Here is a 26,361-nt window from a genome sequence, read left to right on the forward strand (position 1 = left end):
TAAGATCAGGAACAAGACAAGGGTGCTCACTCTCACCACTATTATTCAACATGGTTTTGGAAGTTTTAGCCACAGCAATCAGAGAAGAAAAAGAAATAAAAGGAATCCAAATCAGAAAAAAAGAAGCAAACCTGTCACTGTTTGCAGATGACATGACACTATACAGAGAGAATCCTAAAGATGCTACCAGAAAACTACTAGAGCTAATCAATGAATTTGGTAGAGTAGCAGGATACAAAATTAATGCACAGAACTCTCTTGCATTCCTATACACTGATGATGAAAAATCTGAAAGAGAAATTAAACACTCCCATTTACCATTGCAACAAAAAGAATAAAATACCCAGGAATAAACCTACCTAAGGAGACAAAAGACCTGTAGGCAGAAAAGTATAAGACACTGATGAAAGAAATGAAAGATGATACAAACAGATGGAGAGATATACCATGTCTTTGGATTGGAAGAATCAACATTGTGAAAATGACTATACTACCCAAAGCAATCTACAGATTCAATGCCATCCCTATCAAACCACCACTGGCATTTTTCACAGAACTAGAACAAAAAATTTCACAACCTGTATGGAAACACAAAAGACCCTGAAGAGCCAAAGCAATCTTGAGAAAGAAAAACAGAACTGGAGGAATCAGGCTCCCGGACTTCATAATATACTACAGAGCTACAGTAATCAAGACAGTATGGTACTGGAACAAGGACACAAATATAGATCAATGGAACAGGATAGAAAGCTCAGAGATAAACCCACACACATATGGTCACCTTATCTTTAATAAAGGAGGAAGAATACACAATGGAGAAAAGGCAGCTCTTCCATTGTGGTGCTGGGAAAACTGGACAGCTAGATGTAAAAGAATGAAATTAGAACACTCCCTAACACCATACACAAAAATAAACTGAAAATGGATTAGAGACCTAAACGTAAGGCCAGACACTATAAAACTCTTAGAAGAAAACACAGGCAGAACACTCTATGACATGAATTACAGCAAGATCTTTTTTGACCTGCCTCCTAGAGAAATGGAAATAAAAATAAACAAATGGGACCTAATGAACGTTAAAACCTTTTGCAAAGCAAAGGGAACCATCAACTAGATGAAAAGACAACCCTCAGAATGGAAGAAAATATTTCCAAAGGAAGCAACTGACAAAGGATTAATCTCCAAAATATACAAGCAGCTCATGTAGCTCAATATCAAAAAAAAACAAACAACCCAATCCAAAAATGGGCAGAAGACCTAAATAGACATTTCTCCAAAGAAGATATAGAAATTGCCAACAAACACGTGAAAGGATGCTTAACATCACTAATCATTAGAGAAATGCAAATCAAAACTGCAATGAGGTACCACCTCACACCAGTCAGAATGGCCATCATCAAAAAATCTACACACAATAAATGCTGGAGAGGGTGTGGAGAAAAGGGAACCCTCTTGCACTGTTGGTGGGAATGTAAATTGATACAGCCACTATGGAGAACAGTATAGAGGTTCCTTAAAAAAGTAAAAATAGAACTACCATACGACCCAGCAATCCCTCTACTGGGCATATACGCTGAGAAAACCATAATTTAAAAAGAGTCATGGGGCCTCCCTGGTGGCGCAGTGGTTGAGAGTCCGCCTGCCGATGCAGGGGATACGGGTTCGTGCCCCGGTCTGGGAGGATCCCATATGCCGCGGAGTGGCTGGGCCCGTGAGCCATGGCCGCTGGGCCTGCGCATCCGGAGCCTGTGCTCCGCAACGGGGGAGGCCACAGCAGTGAGAGGCCCGCATACCGCAAAAAGAAAAAAAAAAAAAAAAAAAAAGAGTCATGTTCCACAATATTCACTGCAGCTCTATTTACAATAGCCAGGACATGGAAGCAACCTAAGGGTCCATCGACAGATGAATGGATAAAGAAGATGTGGCACATATATACAATGGAATGTTACTCAGCCATAAAAAGAAACGAAATTGAGTTATTTATAGTGAGGCAGGTGGACCTAGAGTCTGTCATACAGAGTGAAGTAAGTCAGAAAGAGAAAAACAAATACCGTATGCTAACACATATATATGGAATCTAAAAAAAAAAAAAAAAAAAGGTTGTGAAGAACCTAGGGGCAGGACAGGAATAAAGATGCAGATGTAGACAATGGACTTGAGGACACGGGGAGGGTGAAGTGTAAGCTGGGATGAAGTGAGAGAGTGGCATGGACATATATACACTACCAAATGTTAAATAGATAGCTAGTGGGAAGCAGCCACATAGCACAGGGAGATTAGCCTGGTGCTTTGTGACCACGTAGAGGGGTGGGATAGGGAGAATGGGAGAGAGACACAAGAGGTAGGGGATATGGGGATATATGTATATGTATAGCTGATTCACTTTGTTATACATCAGAAACTAACACAATATTTTAAAGCAATTATTCTCCAATAAAGATGTTAAAAAAAAAAGAATAGAAGAGAATATATTTGTATTTTTTAAACTTTCTAGGGCAGAAATCATGCATTCCAGTTCTTTAATATACTTTAAACCAGTGGTCCTGAACCTTTTGGGCACCAAGGACCAGTTTCATGGAAGACAATTTTTCCATGGCCGGGCACTGGGAGGGGAGAAAGGTTTAAGCGGTAATGTGAGCGATGGGAAGTGGCAGATGAAACTTCGCTCGTTCACCTGCAGCTCACCTCTTGCTGTGAGGCCCAGTTCCTAACAGGACTTGGACTGGTACCAGTCCACGGCCCAGTGGTTGGGGGCCCCTGCTTTACACTATATACATCTAATACTATATATAGTGAATGTCCCATAAATGGTTATTAACATTCCCCTGACACTCCCTCTTTATTTCGAAAATTGAAAAAATTGACGGATTTAGAGATTATTTTAAAAATTATTTAATTTTCATCCTATTTGAAAACTTAGCCATAATTCAGTGGAAGCAGTCCCCAATTCTACATCTGTTAAAAAATTAGAGGTGTATTACACACATCCCAAACACATCACAGGCATTTTTATTTAGAACTCTATTTGTGACAATAATACCTTATATTTACATGGCACTGAACAGTTTCACTTCTCCTAAAATATACTATTTATTCCTTCACCCCAAACTTGTAACATGGGCAAAGTGGATGCTACCATCCCGATTTTTTTTTTTTTTTTCTTTTTGCGGTATGCGGGCCTCTCACTGTTGCGGCCTCCCCCGTTGCGGAGCACAGGCTCCTGATGCGCAGGCCCAGCGGCCATGGCTCACGGGCCCAGCCGCTCCGCGGCATATGGGATCCTCCCAGACCGGGGCACGAACCCGTATCCCCTGCATCGGCAGGTGGACTCTCAACCACTGCGCCACCAGGGAGGCCCCATCCCGATTTTATGATGAAGAAATCAAGCCTCTGAGAAGTATAATGAGTAACCCAAGGTCAAAGAACAGGGGGGTATTCCAGAAGACAAGGGAAAGGCAGTTATTTTTAAACTCACCAGCATATTCAGAAGCTCTGTGGAATTCTCTGCTTCACATATATCTTTCTAATATTATACATTAGCATCCTGTCACTGGAAGAATTTCATTTAAATAAAGGAATCCCCAAAGCTAGCCAATTTCTCTGAATCTTGACATTATCATCCTGTCTTTAGGAGAACTTAATTTCAATAAATGAATTTCAGAAGTTCCTTAACTTCTCTGATCCTTAGTTTCTCTGTTTATAAAACAGGGAAAGCAACACCTATTTTATAATATTGTTGTGAACAGATATAGGTATGGCTATAGATATGTATACCATATATAGATGTACAGTGTGGAACACAGTATTTTGTAAATATCATTTTATCTCTCTATTCCAAGTCTCTTTAAGGATAGGACCTGAAATACCGTTTATTTTGAAGTTTTTAAACGCTCCAAGACCCCTAGCACATAGCCAGCTGAATGAGAAATTAGAATCATATGCTCTCAATTCCTTCCCTAAAAGGTTACATTTATCAAGTTTTCTACAATGTTGAATATGCTACACACACTACAACATTTTAGCTGTTTTTAATGTCAGGCATTGTTAAAGAAAAGGTTGAATTTCGGATAGCTAAGTGTTTGTGGTATAGAAGAACAAAATACGTAAGGGGAATATAGAAAAGGAACAATAAATGTTCAGACTGGGCTCACAGACCTTTAAGTGCCTTGTATAAAGACATGGGTTTTTAAGTTTACAAAAGAAATTCAAAGCAGTTAAGACAATGAGATTTCTAGAAATAGAAAGTCTTTGTTGATCCACAGGTCAAGTAAAGTGCAAGTAGAAGGAAAGCTTTCTGTTTGGCTCTGCAGTGCTCAGCAGCGGGCTTCTGACCCCCACATGGCACAGGCAGCCTCCCTCTTGTTCTGCTGAGAAGTGACTCACATTCCTCAAGTGGGGGCATTAACGCAAGCTTTTGGCTGACACAGTCGCCTTTGTATATTCCCCCGAGGAAGATGGGGAGGAACCTACAAGGTTGTTGAGGGAAGAGGGGTAGGATGGAGAGAGCAGGCCAGGCAAGAATGGAATGTCTCCAGATGCCTCTCTGCACTTGCCAAGTCAAAGAGAAATACAAAGAACTTAGGCTGGTGCCAACTTGAACAGTCAGCAGTACACAGCACCAGACGTAGGAAGAGTCACAGCCTATTCTTCTGTGGTTCTATAAAGGGCTAATAGACAACTGGCAGGTCATCAGGCAATCAGCAAATTCATTATTTTTTTCCACAGATATTTTTTGAGTGTCTCCTAGTGTCAGGCTTCATACTAGGTACCACATAATCAGTGACAAAGAAGACAAAGCATCAGCCTTACAAGATGGTTCCTGAAAAAGGGACCTAAGATAAAATATGCAGGGAAATACCACATACTATACCCCAATCATGGAAATTCCAAAGCACATTAATTAATATCTTAAGATCCCTGAAACAAGGAAATCCATTTCACTCTATTTAACTGTGTTCCCAATGTGTTTACCCAGGGAAATATTTTATGTATCATCTTTTCACACCAGCTGATACGTCTCAGAATATACTTTAAGATATGGTGTTCTTCATTTGCCAAACAGCAAGATAGGAAAAAAAATTATTTTTATTTGCTGCATGTTGATAAAAAGCCAGTCTTTGAGCTGTAGATTTATTAATAATTGTCTCATTTGATGATAAATTCTCAATGATTAGAGATGGGTTGGAAGATTCTTCTACTTGCCATTTAATACAGTATCGTGCACAGAGAGGTGTTTAAGACATTGGAGAAGAGGGTATGGATAAAAGGGAACCCTCCTACACTGCTGGTGGGAATGTAAATTAGTGCAGCCACTATGGAGAACAGTATGGAGGTTCCTTAAAAAACTAAGAATAGAGCTACCATATGATCCAGCAATCCCACTCCTGGGCATATATATGGAGAAAACCATAATTCAAAAAGATACATGCACCCCAATGTTCATTGCAGCACTATTTACAATAGCCAAGACATGGAAAAAACTTAAATGCCCATCGACAGAGGAATGGATAAAGACGATTCCAATATACAATGGAATATTACACAGCCATAAACAAGAATGAAATAATGCAATTTGCAGCAATATGGATGAAACTAGAGATTATCATATTAAGCGAAGTAAGTCAGATAAACATCATGTAATATCACTTATATGTGGAATCTAAAAAAAATGATACAAATGAACTTATTTACAAAACAGAAATAGACTCACAGACACAGAAAACAAACTTATGGTTACCAAAGGGGGTAGCGGGGGTCGGAGGTGGGGAATAGATAAATTAGGAGTTTGGGATTAACATATATACATTACTATATATAAAATAAACAACAAGGACCTACTGTATAGCACAGGGAGCTATATTCAATATCTTGTAATAACTTATAATGGAAAAGAATCTGAAGAAGAATATGTGTATATATGTAACTGAATCACTTTGCTGTATGCCTGAAACTAACACAACATTGTAAATTAACTATATTTCAATTTAAAAAATGGTTAAAAAAAGACATTGGAGAATGTGTGAGAAGGCTGGTTTCATCACCCGCCTTCTCAATGTGTAATTTAGTTGGTATGGCTGGCAAGGCAGGTGGCTACATTCTCTCTCACCGTGTTGAGCATTCCTTGGGTAACCTTCCAATAAAGGCACACTGCACTATGTTCAAATGAATCTGTTCTAATCTATTCTGGCTTTGTTGACAGAACCATGATGCCAATCATCAGAATATATTTAAAGGTTATTAATCAACAATTCTGAAAGACCTCCTTCAGAAATTAGATAACCTCTTTCTCAGTTAAATGGACAAGCTTTCCATGGGAATCATAAATTCTGTCATTTCACATATATGGGATACAAAAGCTCTCTCTCAAGAACACTGTCCTCAAGGATTGTACCTAAAATATTTCCTTAAAAAATCTACAGGTGTATATATATTCCACACCTTTCTATAAACATTTTAGATTTGTTTTTTTTTTTGACAAGGGGATGGGATGCTCTTTGATTTTATTTTTTTTTGATTTTTTATATAGTCCAGTTTATTAATTTTTTTCTTTTATGGATTTTTTTGACTTGAATAATATACATATATATTTTAATACAGCAGGTTCTTGTCATCAGTTTTATATACATCAGTGTATACATGTCAATCCCAATCGCCCAATTCATCACACCCCCTCCCCACTGCTTTCCCCCCATGGTGTCCATACGTTTGTTCTCTACACTTGTGTCTCAATTTCTGCCCTGCAAACTGGTTCATCTGTACCATTTTTCTAGGTTCCACATAGATGTGTTAATATACGATATTTGTTTTTCTCTTTCTGACTTACTTCACTCTGTATGACAGTCTCTAGATCCATCCATGTCTCAAGAAATGACTCAATATACTTCCTTTTTAGGAATATTTTTAGGAATATTTTAGGAATATGAGTAATATTCCATTGTACATATGTACCACATCTTCTTTATCCATTCGTCTGTTGATGGGCATTTAGGTTGCTTCCATGACCTGGCTATTGTAAATAGTGCTGCAATGAACACTGGAGTGCATATGTCTTTTTTTTTTTTTTTTTTTTTGTGGTACACGGGCCTCTCACTGTTGTGGCCTCTCCTGTTGCAGAGCACAGGCTCCAGACGCGCAGGCTTAGTGGCCATGGCTCACGGGCCCAGCCGCTCCGCGGCATGTGGGATCTTCCCAAACCAGGGCACAAACCCGTGACCCCTGCATCGGCAGGCGGACTCTCAACCACTGTGCCACCAGGGAAGCCCCATGTGCCTTTTTGAATTATGGTTTTCTCTGGGTATATGCCCAGTACTGGGATTGCTGGATCATATGGTAATTCTATTTTTAGATTTTTAAGGAACCTCCATACCGCTCTCCATAGCGGATGTATCAATTTACATTCCCACCAACAGTGCAAGAGGGTTCCCTTTTCTCCACACCCACTCCAGCATTAGTTGTTTGTAGATTTTCTGATGATATCCATTCTAACTGGTGTGAGGTGATACCTCACTGTAGTTTTGATTTACATTTCTCTAATAATTAGTGATGTTGAGCAGCATTTCATGTGCTTCTTGGCCATCTGTATGTCTTCTTTGGAGAAATGTCTATTCAGGTCTTCTGCCCATTTTTGGATTGGGTTTTTTTTTTTTTAATATTGAGCTACATGAGCTGTTTATATATTTTGGAGATTAATCCTTTGTCTGTTGATTCGTTTGCAAATATTTTCTCCCATTCTGAGGGTTGTCTTTTCGTCTTGTTTATGGTTTCCTTTGTTGTGCAAAAGCTTTGAAATTTCATTAGGTCCCATTTGTTTATTTTTGTTTTTATTTCCATTACTCTAGGAGGTGGATCAAAAAAGATCTTGCTGTGTTTTATGTCAAAGAATGTTCTTCCTATGTTTTCCTCTAAGAGTTTTACAGTGTCCGGTCTTATATTTAGGTCTTGAATCCATTTTGAGTGTACTTTTGTGTATGGTGTTAGGGAGTGTTCTAATTTCATTCTTTTACACATAGCTGTCCAGTTTTCCCAGCACCACTTATTGAAGAGACTGTCTTTTTTCCATTGTATATCCTTGCCTCCTTTGTCATAGATTAGTTGACCATAGGTGCGTGGGTTTATCTCTGGGCTTTCTATCTTGTTCCATTGATCTATGTTTCTGTTTTTGTGCCAGTACCATATTTTCTTGATTACTTTAGCTTTATAGTATAGTCTGAAGTCAGGGAGTCTGATTCCTCCAGCTCCGTTTTTTTCCCTCAAGACTGCTTTGGCTATTAGGGATCTTTTGTGTCTCCATACAAATTGGTATATTTTTTCTCTTCATGACAACTTTATTACTCTTAAAATATATCCAATAAACTAATGTGAAATTAAGAATTTGAGTCCTTCAAATCCCCCCACCGCATTGTTTATCAGCCTTGCACACTGGAGGATGCATACTGGACAGGCAAAAGAAGGTGCAGCCTCCTCTACAGTTGAGGAACTTCATCCTTACAGTTTCCTAGGCCAAAAACCTTGGAATCACCCTTGACTTCACCTTTACCTCTAATCACTTAGAAAGTCCTACTGTCCCTAGAGTCAACATACTATATTTCATCGATTTCGAGAGCAACAACCTTTCATGTTTTCACATATGTAAAATCAGAATGTGCCTCACAATAAATAGCTTTTATATTCTCTCTCACAGAGGTAGTAATCCTGTCATCGTTTTCTTTGCCTGCAGAGGTGCCAACCTCCAAACAGGCAATACATCAAACTTGCAAAATGGGTGTCAGCAGCTTGGAAGAAGATGCCAAGACAATAGTTCAAAACGGTATTTAATCTCTTGAAATCCAATGGTTGTGGCGGTTGTAGGGAGAGGAGGAATCAGAGGCATGTAACATTTTTTTTTTATATATATGTGTATAACTGAGTCACTTTGCTGTACAGCAGAGATTGGCACAGCGTTGTAAATCCACTATACTTCAATAAAAAAATAAAGGAAGCGCTTAACAACATTCCCAAAGTGGGAGCCCAAAGCAGGCTACATCTACATAATTGCAAACCTGAATCAAGAACCCAATATCAAGACTTCTGCTTCCTGTCAAGATGAAGGGACAGGGCCTAGGCTTAATCTCCTACCCGAAACAATCAAACAGTCAGAAAAAATTATATGAAAGGTGGGCTTTTAAGATGCTGGATATAAAGCAAAGAAGGACAGTGATTCCTGAGATTCAGGAAACATGAGATGAACCCTAACATTGCCTCAGTCTTCTGCCTTGAAAGACCTCCTAGGCCATCCATGGAAGTGGGAACTTGGATAGAGCCCAGCGGATTGCCTGAGTTGAGGAGACAAAGGTAAGGGTCCAGATATCAAAGTGACTAGAGTTTGAAGTACAGGTTACCTCTCTGTGTCCAGAGAGGACAGAAGGACACAGAGACAGCTCTGGAGATTTAAGAGTATTCCCTTTAGGTGTCTAGCAGCATCGACATACTAATCAGTACATGTATGTGAAAAACCAATCTGAGGCCAGGAAAAGAACCACACAAACAGGGCTGCACAAAATAGAACCCACACATAGAGGATGAGAATAGTATTTTATCCAGCAGCTAGGCTGGAAAACTTAATAATTCATGGGACACTGAGTACTTAGAAGGGTCTTGTCTCAGCAGCAGGGCACATTTATCACTAATCCAAACATGGCTTAGTCCTGTCTACCAAATTTTAAAACCCCAAAGGATCAAACTGATTCCAAGTAACTTAACTGCTTCTAGAATAAAAATCAGGAATATTTATAGGAATAAAAAAATATCTAGTCTCCAAGAAGGTAGAATTTGCAATGTCTGAAATCAGGTCAAAAATTACCCAGCATGCAAAGAAATTCCCCAAAATACACCTCATACCTGAAAAGAAAAATCAATCAATTAAAACATAGAAGAGACATTAAAATAGTTGCTGTAATTCTATTTCATATGTTGAAAAGGTTAAGTAGAAAAAAAAATCTCCAAGCCCAGAGAATTTCACTGGTGAATACTGCTAAGCATTTAAAGAAGAAATAACATCAATCCTATATTCTCTTCCACTAGACAGAAGAGAAGGGATCACACTTCCCAACTCATGGTATGAGGTCAGCATCATGCTGATACCAAAACCAGACAAAGATGGTATAAAACAAGGACACTATAGACAACTCTCTCTTATGAACATAGATGTAAAAAAGCAAAAAAAATTTACTGGCAAATCAAATCCTGTAATCTATATAAAGAATAATACACTATGACCCAGTAGAGTTTATATCCCAGGAATGCAAGGTTGGTTCTTCATTTGAAAATCATTTAATGTTATCCATTACAATAAAAGTCTAAGGAACTTTCACATGATCATATCAATTGAGGCAGAAAAAGCATTTGACATTAAATTCAACATTAATTCATGATAATAATGCTCAGCAAATTAGGAATAGAAGAGAATTTCCTCAAGGTGATAAAGAGCATCCTCAAAGAATCTACAGCTAACATCATACTTAATGCTAAGAAACTAAATGCATTCCCTCTTAAGATTGGCAGTAAGGTAAGAATATCTACTCTTGCCACTTCTGCTCAACGTCGTATTAGATATCCTTGCCAGTACAGTAAGGTTATAAATAAATAAGTAGTTTACAAATTGAAAGGGAGAAAGTAAAACCATCCTTATTTGTAAACAATGATTGTTTACATAGAAAATTAAAAAACTCTCAGAATAAGTGAGTTTAAGCAAGTTTGCAAAATAGATGGCCAGGAATAAACTAGCAATACATAACTGGAAACTGAAATACAAAATACGATGCCATTTGTAACAGCTGCAAAATAATGAAAGAGGTATAAATCTAACTAAAATATATGCTGATAACTAATAAAGGCTGATGAAGAAAACAAAGGAGACCTAAATAAATGGATAGACATGAAGTGCTCATAGGTTAATATCTTAACATATTAAAGATGTAAATTCCCTCCAAATTAACCTGTAGAATTAACAAAGTTATAATAACTATCTCACCAAGATTTTTTTGTATAGATAGATAGATAGATAGACAACCTGATTATATGGAAAGTCAAAGGAATTAGTATAGAATAGCTAAAATGACTTTGAAAAGGAGAATAAAGTTAGAAAAATCAAATTACCTGATTTTAAGACATACTTTAAAGCTATAGTAATTAAGACAATGTGGTACTGGTGAAGGGATCAACACATAGATCAGAATAGAGAGTCCAGAAATAGACCCACACAGAAATGGACAATGAACTTTTGATAGTTTAAAAGGCAATTCAAGGGAGAAAAGATCATCTTTTTGACAAATGGCTGAAAGAATGGGACATCGTTATACAAAAAAATTTCAACCTAAATATAAAACTTATACCTTATATAAAAATTAACTGGGGACGTCTCTGATGGTGCAGTGGTTAAGAATCTGCCTGCCAGTGAAGGGGACATGGGTTCAAGCCCTGGTATGGGAAGATCCCACGTGCCGTAGAGCAACTAAGCCTGTGCACCACAACTACTGAGCCTGTGCTCTAGAGCCCATGCACTGTAACTACTGAGCCTGTGTGCTGCAACTACTGAAGCCCACGTGCCTAGAGCCTGTGCTCCACAACAAGAGAAGCCACCGCAATGAGAAGCTCATGCACCGCAATGAAGAGTAGCCCCCGTTCTTCATAACTAGAGAAAGCCTGTGCACAGCAGTGAAGACCCAATGCAGGCAAAAAAAAAGAAAAAAAATTAACTAAAAATGGGTCATAGATCTAAAGGTAAAATATAAAACTATAACACTTTTAGGAGAAGACACAGGAGAAAACTTTGTGACCTGGGATTAGACAAGGAGTTCTTAGACATGACATTAAAGGTGCAATCCATGGAAAGAAAAAATGATAAGCTGGTCTCCCTCAAAATTAAAAGCTTTTGCTTTGTGAAAGATAATGTTAGCAATTTTGAAAAAAGAAGGTACCTACTGAGAGAAAATATTTTCAAGTCACATATCTAAGAAAAGACTAGTACTCAGAACATGTAAATCCTCAAAATTCAAAACAACCTGTTTTAAAAATTGGCAAATGACTTAAATTAGCACTACATCAAAGAGGAAATAAGCACATGTGTGACCAGCAGAATTCCCGGCCCCTCCTCCTGACAAAGATGTCCATATCCTATTTGCCAGAACCTATGAACATGTTATGTTACATGGAAAGGGAGAATTAAGGTTGCTGATGAAATTAAGCTTGCTAATCAGCTCACCTTAAAATAAATAAGAGTATCCTAGATTATCTGGGTAGGCCCAATGTAATCACAAGCCTTCTTTAAACTGGAAGAGGGAGGCAGAAGAGGCAATTAGAGTCATAGAAAAATCTGAAGATGCTATGTTGCTGGCTTTGAAGATGCCAAGGTATGCAGATAGCCTCCAGAAGCTGGAAAATCAAAATCAAAGAAAATGGACTCTCCCCTAGAGCCTCCAGAAGAAACACAGTCTTGCTAACACCTTGATTTTAGTTCAGCAGGACCCATTTTAGACTTCTGTCTCTCCAGAACTGTAAAATAATTGTGCTGCCTTAAGCTACTAAGTTTGTGTTAATCTGTTACAGCAGCAACTGGAAACTAATACAAACTGAGAAGATGTTCAAAATCATTAGCCATTAGGAAAATGAAAATGAAAACAATGATGAGATGCCATTATTCACCAATTAAAAATGGCTAAAATAAAAAACACTGACAATATCAAGTGCTGGGAAGAATGCAGAGCAAGTGAAGCTTTCATATATTGCTGGTGGAAATGCAAAATAGTAAAATACTCAGGAAAACAGCCTGGCAGTTTCTTTTTTTTTTTAAGATTTTTTTTTTTTTAATGTGGACCATTTTATTTTTGAAGTCTTTACTGAATTTGTTACAGTACTGCTTCTGTTTTATGTTTTGGTTTTTTGGCTGCGAGGCATGTAGGATCTTACCTCCCTAACCAGGGATCGAACTCACACCCCCTGCAATGGAAGGCGAAGTCTCAACCACTGGACTGCCAGGGAAGTCCTAAGCCTGGCAGTTTCTTAAACATATACCTACCATATGATCTAGCCACTCTACTTCCAGGAATTTACCCAAGAGAAAGGGAAGTGTATATCCCTACAAAGACATCTGCATAAATGTTCACAGTAGCTTTATCTATAAAAGCCCCAAAGTGGAAACAACCCAAATATCCATCAATAGGTGAATGAATAAACAAACTGTGGAACATCCATACAATGGAATTACTACATAGCAGTATATATATTCCTAAATAATATGAACTACTGATGAGTGCTACAATGTTAATAAATGTTGAATCGCATAATAGCTTTGCTGAATGAAAAAAGCCAGATGGAAGACTATAGAGTTTTCCCTCAGTATTCACAGGTGGATTGGTTCTAGGACCTGCTGTGGATACCAAAATCCATGGATGCTCAAGTCCCATAGTTGGTCTTCTGTATCTGCAGGGTCTATGGATTCAACCAACCAAAGTATTATGTTTACAGTTGGTTGAATCCATGGATGCAGACCCCACAGATACCATTAATATAAAATTCCAGAAAATGAAACCTAATCTATAGTGACAGAAAGAAGATCAGTGGTTGACAGAGGATAGGGGCAGGAGGGAGCAGGAGGGAAGGATTACAAGGGCACCAGAAAACTTTTGGGATGATGAGTATTCATGATCTTGATCATGGTTATGGTTTCACAGGTGTATGTATATGTGAAAACTCACCAAACTTTATACTTTAAATAGCCCGTTTATACCTCAATAAAGCTGTTTAAAAAGAGCCCAGTTCCAATGGATTTTATTTCCTTTGTGGACTCTTTTAAATATGCTGTATCACAAGTAGCCCAATGACGTGTGGAGACTGAGTCCAAAAATGATTAAAGAGAAGTTGAAGTTCGAGAAAAGGTTTTATTTCAATTTCATTTATCAATTTATTAATTCATTTCTTTTATTTTCCTTATCTCTATGCATAAGAGTAACATATGATAAAAAAATCTGAATCTAAAATAGATCTTTTGGTAGTTCTTTTTTTTCACTGTATATCTTAATTTAACTTAATTATTTTTAATATCTTTATTGGAGTAAAGTAGCAATCCCAGTAGTGGGATTGCTGGGTCATACGGTAGTTCTATTTTTAATTTTTTAAGGAACCTCCATACTGTTCTCCATACTGCATCAATTTACATTCCCATCAACAGTGCAAGAGGGTTCCCTTTTCTCCACACCCACTCCAGCATTTATTGTGTGTAGATTTTTTGATGATGGCCATTCTGACGGGTGTGAGGTGATACCTCATTGCAGTTTTGATTTGCATTTCTCTAATGATTAGTGATGTTGAGCATCCTTTCGTGTGTTTATTGACAATCTGTGTATCTTCTTTGGAGAAATGTCTATTTAGGTCTTCTGCCCATTTTTGGATTGGGTTGTTTGTTTTTTTGATATTGAGCTGCATGAGCTGCTTGTATATTTTGGAGGCTAATCCTTTGTCAGTTGTTTCGTTTGCAAATATTTTCTCCCATTCTGAGGGTTGTCTTTTCATCTTGTTGATGGTTTCCTTTGTTGTGCAAAAGCTTTTAAGTTTCACTAGGTCTCATTTGTTTATTTTTGTTTTTATTTCCATTTCTCTAGGAGGTGGGTCAGAAAGGATCTTGCTGTGATTTATGTCATAGAGTGTTCTGCCTGTGTTTTCCTCTAAGAGTTTTGTAGTGTCTGGCCTTACATTTAGGTCTTTAATCCATTTTGAGTTTATTTTTGTGCATAGTGTTAGGGAGTGTTCTAATTTCATTCTTTTACATGTAGCTGCCCAGTTTTCCCAGCACCACTTACTGGGCATATACCCTGAGAAAGCCATAATTAAAAAAGAGTCATGCACCACAATGTTCATTGCAGCTCTATTTACAATAGCCAGGACATGGAAGCAACCTAAGTGTCCATCAACAGATGAATGGATAAAGAAGATGTGGCACATATATACAATAGAATATTACTCAGCCATAAAAAGAAACAAAATTGAGTTATTTGTAGTGAGGTGGATGGACCTACAGTCTGTCATACAGAGTGAAGTAAGTCAGAAAGAGAAAAACAAATACCGTATGCTAACACATATATATGGAATCTAAAAAAAAAAGGTTCTGAAGAACCTAGCGGCAGGACAAGAATAAAGACGCAGATGCAGAGAATGGACTTGAGGACAGGGGGAGGGGGAATGGTAAGCTGGGACGAAGTGAGAGAGTGGCATGGACATATATACACTACCAAATGTAAAATAGATAGCTAGTGGGAAGCAGCCAGATAGCACCGGGAGATCAGCTCGGTGCTTTGTGTCTACCTAGAGGGGTGGGATAGGGAGAATGGGAGGGAGATGCAAGAGGGAGGAGATAGGGGGATATATGTATATGTATAGCTGATTCACTTTGTTATAAAGCAGAAACTAACACACTATTGTAAAGCAATTATATTCCAATAACAATGTTAAAAAATAAAAAAGAAAATAGATCTTTTAATAACTACCAACCAAGTAAAATCCCTGAGTGGTTAGAAGTCATTGTGTCATAATTTCTTAATTTCATTGGAGGCTTTTTTTCTTATTGGTGCATAAAATAATGTCACATCTTTCAATCAATGATGTCTTGGACTCAAAGAAATGCAGTATACCCAGAATGGGATACACTACCATGGTCCAAATCTTTCTCATTCTTGGCCTGGCTTCTTGACTGCTTTTCTTATTTCCACAGTTAGACTCATGATAGTCTATTCTCAACAGAGCACATGGAGTGATACTCTTAAAAAATGAATCAAATGAAGTCATTCCTCTGCTGTGACTTCTCACCTCATTCAGACTAAAAGCCAAAATCCTTACAAAATCGTACAGTATCTGTGCCATTCTTCACCCCACCTCACAGTCTTCTGACCTTCATCAATTCTTCTAGTCTTCTTTAAACTCTCTTTACTTCAGTCACTTTAAGAAAAATGTCAAGAATGCATCTACCTCAGGACCTTTGCACTTGCTTATCTCTCTGCCTGGAATTTTCTTTCCTCTATCTTGTGCATAGTACCCTACCTGTATCTCCCTCAGATCCTTGCTAAAATGCCATCTTATCAGTGAGTCTTTTCTTCGTAACCTATTTAAAATTGCAATCCCCTCCAACACCTTTGGCTGGCAGCCCATCTTTATCTCTGGTTCTTTTCCTTCCCTTTTCTTTTTCCCATGATTCCTACCGCCCCATGACTTTATTTGTTTCATCCTTTTGTCTGTCCCTAACACCAGTATGAAAATCCCATAAGAAAAATGGATTTTTGTCTGTTTTGCTCTTTCCTGTGTTTCCAGCACCTAAAACAGTTCCTCAGCACATAGCAGGTACCCAAGAAATATTTGTTGTTGAACAAATGAATGAGTGGCTTGTGAATATAGCCTGAGGTCAGGTGCAAGATGGAAATTTCTTTAGAGTTTTGTGCTTTCTTTAAAAACATTCATATGTTACGTGTTTTATTATAAACAGCCTTTACCTCAAAATCTTTGAGCCAGAATGATAAACCTGGGATACGTTTACCCATAGCCATTATAAATCAGCATAAGCACAGTCTGAGAAGGAAAGCTAGGTATTAGGAGCTTCACTTTAACTTGATATAAATTAGTTTATCTAGCCCTTGACATTCATGGGAGACAGAGAGAGCTTTTGGATACCCAGGCATTTTCAAAACATGCAGCTACATTTGAGAAGTTTGCAAAGCTGGAGACATCAGATTGATACCATATAGGCTGACCCTGGGTCTAAGTATATTCTGAGTATACTTGGAGAATACATAATATGGTACAAGCCAATAACATTTGTGAGAAAATGAGCCTTTAATTTTAAAAATCAAAAGTAAGTCAATGTAAGCTAAATTTGATTCTTTTTTTTCATTGGGTTGGGGAAGTAGAAAAAAGTGACCAGGAGAAATGGAAAGGCTGAACGCTGTCCGTGGACAGTCTTTTCCTTCAAAAGGGGGCAAGTGTGCCTAGGTCCAGCTCTATTTCTGTTTTCTGCACTTGTATTAGGCAATAATAATGTCTTTGAATACAAAGATGGCTTCTTTTTTATTCCCCAGCAAATGGCAGCCATTTGATAAGTCTCTCATACTTCTCCTTTTCCTTCTGGCATTTTCCACCATAGTCTTTCTCCAGTCCTATTTTTTCTTTGTTCCCACGAGGCTTGATAACATAAGGGAAAAACTTGAATGTAAATTCAGAAGAAAATGAGTTCAATGTGGGGAGTGTGAATATAAGGAGTTTGAAAAGAGCGTGTGGCTGGCTTCTAGTAGTTTTTGGCGGAGAGCAGGGGAGAGAGCTGGCAGAACTCCTCCAGGCCTGCACGGGTGGAAAGCTGCTCACCTGGCTCATACACTGGGCCCCGCAGAGCAGCCTAATCTTTCCTGCCTGTGGGTCACCTCACAGTCTGTAAATATAGGGTGGAAGGTTCTTCTGGGGGTGGAGAAAACATAAGTGAGGCATCCTGTTCAGCATCTGCTATAGATTGTGGTGAGATGCATGCATATGCTGGACTTTACTGATATAAATCATTTTGTCATGAGGCATCGTCAGTGCTAAGGTAAATGAATCAATCGCCTTGTGTCATTATGGATCATCATCGGGTTGTGTATTATGTAACCTACCCACTGTTGGTTTGAACAGAGCACTTTTCATTGAGGTATCTATTTGCAGACCTAGAGATGACTTATGGCTCTCAGTTTGCTTTAGCTCCTTCTTTCGGAGCTTCTCCACCTTTGTTCCAGTGATTCAGGCCCCAAAGGACCCAGATCACCCTTTAAACAGGAGGGTAAGAAGAATATCTATCTGAGCAGAGTGTTTGGGCTTTTCTATGAGGACAGCAAGGCAGGGGACGTGAGAGGGAATAAAGGAAGGAATCTCACCATGAAAACACGCCCCAACGAGCTGCCATACAGCAGTCACTGCACGAATGCCAGTCATCTCTTTCTGTGCCTAACAGAAGTCCCTAGATTCCTAGATAATGAACACTGACTCAATTGTGTGACACAAATGATTAGAATGACCTCGACTCTTCAGTATTCCTTAAAGAGCTCTATAAAAGTGGCCGGTCATTTTTATTTTTTTAATAAATATTATAGGGCTTTAATAGATTCTACACTTTAAAAAAATCACAGTGACCTTTTAAACGTAAATTTTTCCCCCAAATATCCCACCATGACTTCAGAGATTTACAGAAGAATTATGCCTCTATCCTTCTCTAGTTTTCATCTTCTAAACTGTTTAATTTTTCATCTAATAGGGGAAGCTACCAATGCATAACCACAGGAAAACAATCTCACCTGAATGTACTACATCAATGTCTAACTTACCTCACCCTTCATCATTCTCTCTGCTCGGGTCTTTTTTTTTTCCTTTTCTTCAGAATCACATTTTTTACTGCCTGCAGGAGTGGTAGAATGGGGAGAGTTCCCTACGCTGGTGGCTCTGACGTTTCACGTGTTTAAAAGTTCCTAGTCTTTCTTCCTGCCTCCTCTTCTTCCCCAGAGCCTCATCCTTTTGGCGAGCTGCCTTTTCCTGACTTCTCGAAATAGTTCTCCAGCAAACAGTGCCTTTTCTTCTTGACCTACAAGTCCATTTAAAGCCATAAACCCCCCATATGTAAAGTGTTTTCCTCCAGCTAGTCAACAAGTAAAGAGGACAATACCACAGTCAATAAAGACATTCATTCTCATTTCCCAAGCCAGGGGAGACATGTTCAAAGAGGTCCTCATTAAGGACCTATTGGAGCATTCTGGATAAAGGCAAAATTGAGATATTATGCCAAACAAGGTCAAATTATTCTAAAAAATGCACGGCCTTGACTACAAGGGTTGTTTTATTTCTATCTGCATTTGCTGCAGTGCCTAGAACAGTGATTGTCACAGAGAAGCGTGTATGGTAAAATGATCTGGATTCCTGGGTGACTCTGTTGTTGGGTCAGGTATCCTGAGAACATATACCATCTACCCTAGCAGAACCCAGCTGGGTAGATATTTGAAGTACCTTGTCTTGATCCATGTAACTGCTTTACAAATGTCCCGCCATGGAAACAGTCAGCGGGGTTTGGGACAGTCCAGAGGAACAAATAAGTGCTTAAGCTCTGGAATCAGACTCTGGGCTGACATCTTGGCTCTGACATAGTTGTATAACTTTGAGCAAGTCACATAATCTGTCTAAGCCTCAGTTATCTCATTCATAACATGCGGATAAACAGTACCTTGCTATAAGGTTGTTATAAGGATTAAATGAGATGATCATGTAAAGTTCCTGGCATGTACATGTATAGCAGGAACACATTTATTCAGCTGCTATAGAGAGATTAGGGCACAACAGTCAATAAGTGGCTTCACATAATCACTGCCCAATATTAATTCTGGAGAAACCTGTGATCAGCACTGATCAAAGGTCACTTTGTAAATGAAGACCACGTTTTTTCACCGTGGTAGGAGAGCATTAGTTCTCATCTTCCCTCTCTCTCTGCTATTCCACCAGACTATGTATCAGTTAGGGGTCGGGATGCGGTTTGTCCTCACACTGGGTAGCAAAGCTCACGAGTGCACATAGAGTGTATCTAGATCCAAGTCTAGTTCCCTCCTAATGTGCCTCAAAAGCAAAGGTTTCTCCCTTGGGGTTGCCGTGGGTGACCTGACTTGTCTCACCCAAACTAATCCACAAACCAGGAACATGAATCTCCTCCCACAGTATTTTCAGATTTGTCTTCATTTTGATGGAGGTGTTATTCCCTAGCTGCAGGGAGTTAAGTCAGGGAGAAGGCCCAGAAATTGTCCCATCTCTGGAGTGTCTTACGTTTGGTTGCAGAGAGCTGGGATTTATACTGCCCTCGGACCAGCCTGCAGGTGGACCCATCTCCGTTGCAGACGCCACAGTTATCTTCCTTGATGGTGCTTCCCAGCTGGTGATCGCAGCCAACAATCTAACAAGAAAGAGAGATGTGTAATTCAACCAGGCGCCTACTGATACGGACAGAGCCATGGTGAGCTCTACCACCACCAAATCATCCACCTATCATCCTTGAGAAGGCTAAGACATGCTTCCCATGAAGGGGACTGAATTCAGCTGGAATTTGAATCAGGCTAAGAAGGAAAAAATGTAGCATGGATAAAGACATTTTCATAGTTCAAATATACTGAAATATACAAAGAGAAAGAAAGATGGGAGGGAGGCGGGAAGGAGGGAGGGAGGGAGGAGGAGAAGGTGAGGGAGAGAGGAAGATCCTGAACTATTACCATAATGGAACCTTAATTCAAAAATAATTCCCAATGTCAATAATTATGCTTCACCCAAATCACAAAAAAATACAACTGTGAGATAACTGTAGCAGGAAAGATTTTATGAATAATCTCTATGTTCTATATGTTCCTTAGAATGTAAGATGCATAAGGGTGAGGTTTTGTATTTTGGATTCATTTATGTATTCCAAGCAACTAGAACAGTGCTTGGAAAATTGGAGGACTTCAACAAATATTTGCTGGGACTTACCTGGTGGTCCAATGGTTAAGACTCCATGCTTCCCCTGCAGGGGGCATGGGTTGCATTCCTGGTCCGGGAAATAAGATCCCACATGCCATGCAGCACAGCCCCCAAAAATATATTTGCTAAATGATAATTAAAAATACTCCCTTTTGGGCTTCCCTGGTGGCACAGTGGTTGAGAGTCCGCCTGCCGATGCAGGGGACACGGGTTCGTGCCCCGGTCTGGGAAGATCCCACATGCCACGGAGCAGCTGGGCCCATGAGCCATGGCCGCTGAGCCTGCGCGTCCGGAGCCTGTGCTCCACAACGGGAGAGGCCACAAGAGTGAGAGGCCTGCGTAACAACAACAACAACAAAAAAAACCCCTCCCTTTTCTAGCTAGCACTTCAACTAAGAAAAGAGAAAGAGAATCACAGAATCAGCCAACAGACAAAAACAAGGTTAGTGTGCGTGTGTGTGGTGGAAGAGAGGATTGACACAGAGGGCAGCAGAGATAGCCAACAGTGAGTGCCTGCTATTGACTGGCCCTGTCCTGCACCAGGCACAAGACACACATCTCATTCATTCTCAAGACAATCATGGAGGTCATGAAGCTTGCCAAGGTCACTTAGCTAATAAGTAGCCGAGTTCTAAATACATCTAACAAAACATTTGTGCTTCATCCAAATCGGGCTTAACAAAGCCACAAGCCTTCATCAATTATGTGGGCGAACTCATTTGTATCCCTAATCTTTTCTTTCCAACATTCAAGTTAAAAAAAATGCAAATCCAAACTAAATCAGGTTGTACCTCTATAGTTCTAGTGAAATCTAATGTCAAAAGACTTATTCTACTCTCAAACTACTTCAACTACTGTCTTTGACAAAATAAAATGAGAAGTGTAGTGACATTTGAAGGGGCTTATCTTCACAATGTCCCCACAATCCATCCTGTCTTTCAAAAGGTTGTTAACATGAACTCTTTCTGAGGCTTGATTTTCATTTTTTGCACCTTCAACTAATAATTGCAAACACGTTTAAGCAAAAGTATGAAAAATACAACTGTTTACTATTGTGTCATGTATGTGCTATATTTTAAAAATGTGGTAACATGTACCTCTCCCCTAAAAGCACACAGGCATCTTTAAAAATACATAACAAAACAACAACTCTTTCAGCAGCTGTACTTGTTTTAAAATGTAAAGATGTCGGGCCTCCCTGGTGGCGCAGTGGTTGAGAGTCCGCCTGCCGATGCAGGGGATACGGGTTCGTGCCCCGGTCTGGGAGGATCCCATATGCCGCGGAGCGGCTGGGCCCGTGAGCCATGGCCGCTGGGCCTGCGCATCCGGAGCCTGTGCTCCGCAACGGGAGAGGCCACAACAGTGAGAGGCCCGCATACCGCAAAAAGAAAAAAAAAAAAAAATGTAAAGATGTCAGGAAAACATAGTGTCCAAATCTTAAGTGGAGAGTGAAGGCGGGTTGGTTCCACCTCTGGGCGTTCACTGTGGTCAAGCTGCAATCGGTCTCAATATGTTCAGAAGTTACAGTGAGGCCACTTCAGAATTCACGTCAGCTTTGTCCGTGCAGAGCCCTGCATGTGCTGGCTTCTTTGACGTCCTTCTCTATAACTGCAGTGAAATTATTTTCAAAATTCTTACCTGTAGATGAACCCACACATGAGCTGAGCAACTCTGCATTCATTCTTATATTCCAAGCACAGTGTGAAATGCAGTGATTGAATCCAACCGTGATTGAAGTCCTGTTATGAGCCAGGCACTCTGCAATGGTGAGTTCTAGTACATATGGGTCCACCCTCATGGGACTTAGAGTCTATGTGGTGGAGGCAGATATTACTCAAATCATCACACACATGCAGAATGATAATTAGATGAAAGCTATAAAACACAGATATGGGGTACTCTGAGAGCTTAAAGTATGGGTAGATCTGTTTAGAAGGGCCAGAGAAGATTTTCCTGAAGAGGAGTCTTTTGAGCTGAATTCTGAATGAGGAGTCAGACTTAACTAGATGAAAGGGAGGTGTTGCTGTGAGGCTTACTGCATCTTTTAGTCATGCCTAGATACTAGCTAATTAGAAAGTACGCAAAAACCAAAGCTGGCAAAAAAAAAAAAAAAAATCGGACTGGATTTCCCAACAAAAGCAACAATAAACAAGGGGGGTGGGCTACATCAAACTAAAATCTTTATGTCCAGCAAAGGAGACAAAGAAACAAAATGAAAAGACAACCAACTGAATGGGAGAAAATACTTGTAAATCATATATTTGATAAGGAGTTAATATTCAAAATATATTGATATAAAGAACTCATACAACTCAAGAGAAAATAAACCAAACAACCCAATTAAAAAGTGGGCAGAGGACCTGAATAGATATTTTTCCAAAGAAGACATCCAGAGGCCAACAGACACATAAAAAGATGCTCAAGAACATTAATTATCAGGGAAATGCATATCAAAAGCACAATGAGATATCACCTTACACCTGTCAGAATGACTATTATCAAAAACACAACAAATAACAAGTGTTCATGAGGTTGTGGTGAAAAGGGAACACTCCTACACTGTTGGTGGGAATGTAAATTGGTGCAGCCCCTATGGAAAACAGTATGGAGGTTCCTCAAAAAATTAAAAATAGAACTATCAATATGAACCAGCAATTTCATTTCTGAGTATTTGTCCAAAAGAAACAAAATCACTATCTTGAAAGGATATCTGCACCCCTATTTTCATCACAGCATTATTTACAGTAGTCAAGACATAGAAACAATCTAAGTGTCAGTTGACAGATGAATGGATAATCTCTATCTATCTATCTATCTATCTATCTATCTAACTACCTACCTACCTACCTACCTATCTGAAAAGAAGAAAATCCTGCTATTTGCAACAATATGGATGGACCTTGAGGGCATTATGCTAAGTGAAATAAGTCAGACAAAGACAAATATCATACAACCTCATGTATATGTGGTACCCCAAAACAAACAAACAACTCATAGATACAGAGAACAGATTGGTGGTTGCCAGAGGTGGAGGTTGAGGGTGGGTGAAATGAGTAAAAGTGGTCAAAAGGTACAAACTTCCAGGTACAAAATAAGTAAATCATGGTGATGTAATGTACAGCATGGTGACTATAATTAATAATACTGTATTGTACATTTGAAAGTTGCTAAGAAAGTCAATCTTAAAATTTCTCATCACAAGAAAAAACGATCTGTAACTATGTGTGGTGACGGATATTAACTTGACTTATTGTGGTGATCATTTTACAATATATACAAATATAAAATCATTATTTTGTACACCTAAAACTAATACAATATTATGTCAATTCTATCTCAATAAAAAGATATCAGAAGACTAAAGCATCTGATTGCCTTAGTAGGGTTGAATCCTTTGAGAAAATATGGCAATCTTTTTTTTTTTTTTTTTTTTTTGTGGTACGCGGGCCTCTCACTGTTGTGGCCCAGCGGCCATGGCTCATGGGCCCAGCCGCTCCGTGGCATGTGGGATCTTCCCGGACCGGGGCACAAACCCGTGTCCCCTGCATCGGCAGGCGGACTCCCAACCACTGCGCCACCAGGGAAGGCCCGCAATCTTAACTTAGGCAGTATTCAAAGAATCATTGACTCTACTGTTCTTGTTTGGGGTTGAAGAGAGATGACCTTAATCTTATGAGATACTCAGCTGTGTGGAAGGGCAGTGGGCATGGGAACTCATACTCACAGGTATCTCAAACCTGAGTAGGTTTACTCCTTAAATTAAAGAAATTTCAGGTTTTTCAAAGGATTTAACTTTCTCTGTAAAAATTTTAATGGACTCTGATATCTCTAAAGGAGCCAGAAAGGAGATAATCATGAAAATCTCTCTCTAATCCTAAAGATTTCTTTTGGTTCCAAAGCCATTTTAAGAAAAGAATAATCCAGCTTCATAGATCCAAAGTAACAGTCATATTAGGAATAGCTAAATAGAAGGTGACATACTTTAAGGCTAACTTGGCCAGACCACCAACTTAGTGTTCTCAGTGTGGGTTTATGGACCCTAGGATATGAACCAAGTCAGTTCTAACCGGGCTTTGTTTAACTTCAGAATTGAAAAGACAAACATCTCCCTGACACAATAGTTTTTTTTTTTTTTCTTTCTGTATCAATTCCCTTTTAAAATGCCAAAATATTTTAACTCAATTATTTTTAAGATGTGGAATATTTTATCATCAGATAAAATGTTCTTATTTTGGTCCAAGTGGAAAATTATTTGCAGTTATATCAGGAAAATCATTGTTGACGTGTCTCAACCTGTTGAACTTGAAAAACTATTAATTAAAAATCAGTTAAACTATCACTTAAAGAGCTATCGTTAATAATAGAGAAAAAATAAACAGAAATACAGAAATGGCTTAGTTGGCAGGTGCAATGCCAGACTCCTCTGTGCCTTTGCACATGATATTATTTCTGCCTGGAGTGCTCTTTCCCAATTCTTTACTTGGCAAACTCCTATTCATCCTTCAAATCCCAAATTAAGTGTCTCCTCCTCAAAAAAGCCTTTTTCAGATTCCAGAATTATGTACTTTAATGGTCAATACTTCCTCAGCCTTTTGTTCATAATTCCATGTAGCAGAGAGTACTAATTGCCACCTAATACCCATCTATCCTATCTTTCTCAGTAACAGAACTCCAATTTTATTTATGGTGGCAATATATCCAGGGAAAAGAATACATTTCTCATTGGCTATGTCACCAAGTTGTAATGGGAGAGTTATGTGGGACTTCTGGGAAGGCTGCTTACAAGAAGCTGACTTAGTTGGGGAGGGTCCCTTTTGCCTGCCTGCCTTCTGTTGGCTCCAGTGGCTTTCTTAAAAAATGATAGCCTTGAGAATGGAAGGATGGCTGAGCAGAGAGAGAGAAAGAGCCTGGTTCTGGAACCCCACTTGGACTGGTTACATCTTGACTCTTTTTTGGGTTTTTTTTTTTTTTTTTGGTGAGAGAGTAACTCCTTTATGTGCTTAAGCCAATATTATTTTGGGGTTTCTTTTATATATATTCAATTCAAACAGCTGTATAATTTATACTGAGTTTAATCTATTAACATGTCTGTCTCCACAGCAGATCATGGGCTATTTGAGAGCCCCTGTTTTATTACTCTTTCTATTTTGCTGGCTAGCACAATGTTTGGCATTTGTGATGCACAATGAATGTTGGTGAATCACTGAAACACATAGCACCAAACATAATGGTTTGCTAATAATTCCAGTGTAGGTTACAGATAGGCAACCTTAGACTGCCGTCACTGATGACATACATGTGTACAAAAATGTGCATATATGTGTGTATGTGTGTTTGCATGTACCTGTGTACACAGAGAAACAGATGTACTATAAATGACAACTAGAAGCCAAACCTAAACCTCTGTCCTGGTACATGAACAAGAACTACTATAAAGGGCTAGTATTTTTAAGACACCCATGTGACCTATGCTCATTATTCTAATGGATTTTTTTTTTTAATTTATTTTTGCCTGTGTTGGGTCTTCGTTGCTGTGTGAGGGCTTTCTCTAGTTGCGGCGAGCAGGGGCCACTCTTCATCTAGGTGCGCAGGCCTCTCACTATTGCAGCCTCTCTTGTTGTGGAGCACAGGCTCCAGACGCGCAGGCTCAGTAGTTGTGGCTCATGGGCCTAGTTGCTCCGTGGCATGTGGGATCTTCCCAGACCAGGGCTCGAACCTGTGTCCCCTGCATTGGCAGGTGGATTCTCAACCACTGTGCCACCAGGGAAGTCCACCTATGCTCATTATTAATGAAATGTTATGGAAGGCAATGTTCAGGTCACTGAGTTCCCAGAACCA

At 39.2% G+C, this 26,361-nt stretch overlaps 1 protein-coding gene across 3 annotated transcripts in view; it reads right to left on the reverse strand.

Moving 5' to 3' along the window:
• ADAMTSL1 (ADAMTS like 1) overlaps positions 1 to 26,361 on the reverse strand; it is a 473,180-nt gene that overhangs the window by 300,323 nt on the left and 146,496 nt on the right. For all 3 annotated transcript variants that reach the window (XM_082612434.1, XM_082612433.1, XM_082612435.1), the window contains exon 5: positions 19,840 to 19,966. In XM_082612434.1, the coding sequence (XP_082468560.1) occupies positions 19,840 to 19,966 (127 nt within the window). The remainder of the gene's footprint in view (positions 1 to 19,839; positions 19,967 to 26,361) is intronic.

The sequence above is a fragment of the Mesoplodon mirus genome, assembly GCF_964341445.2.
Source record: "Mesoplodon mirus genome assembly, chromosome: 1".
Classification (NCBI taxonomy): domain Eukaryota; kingdom Metazoa; phylum Chordata; class Mammalia; order Artiodactyla; family Ziphiidae; genus Mesoplodon; species Mesoplodon mirus.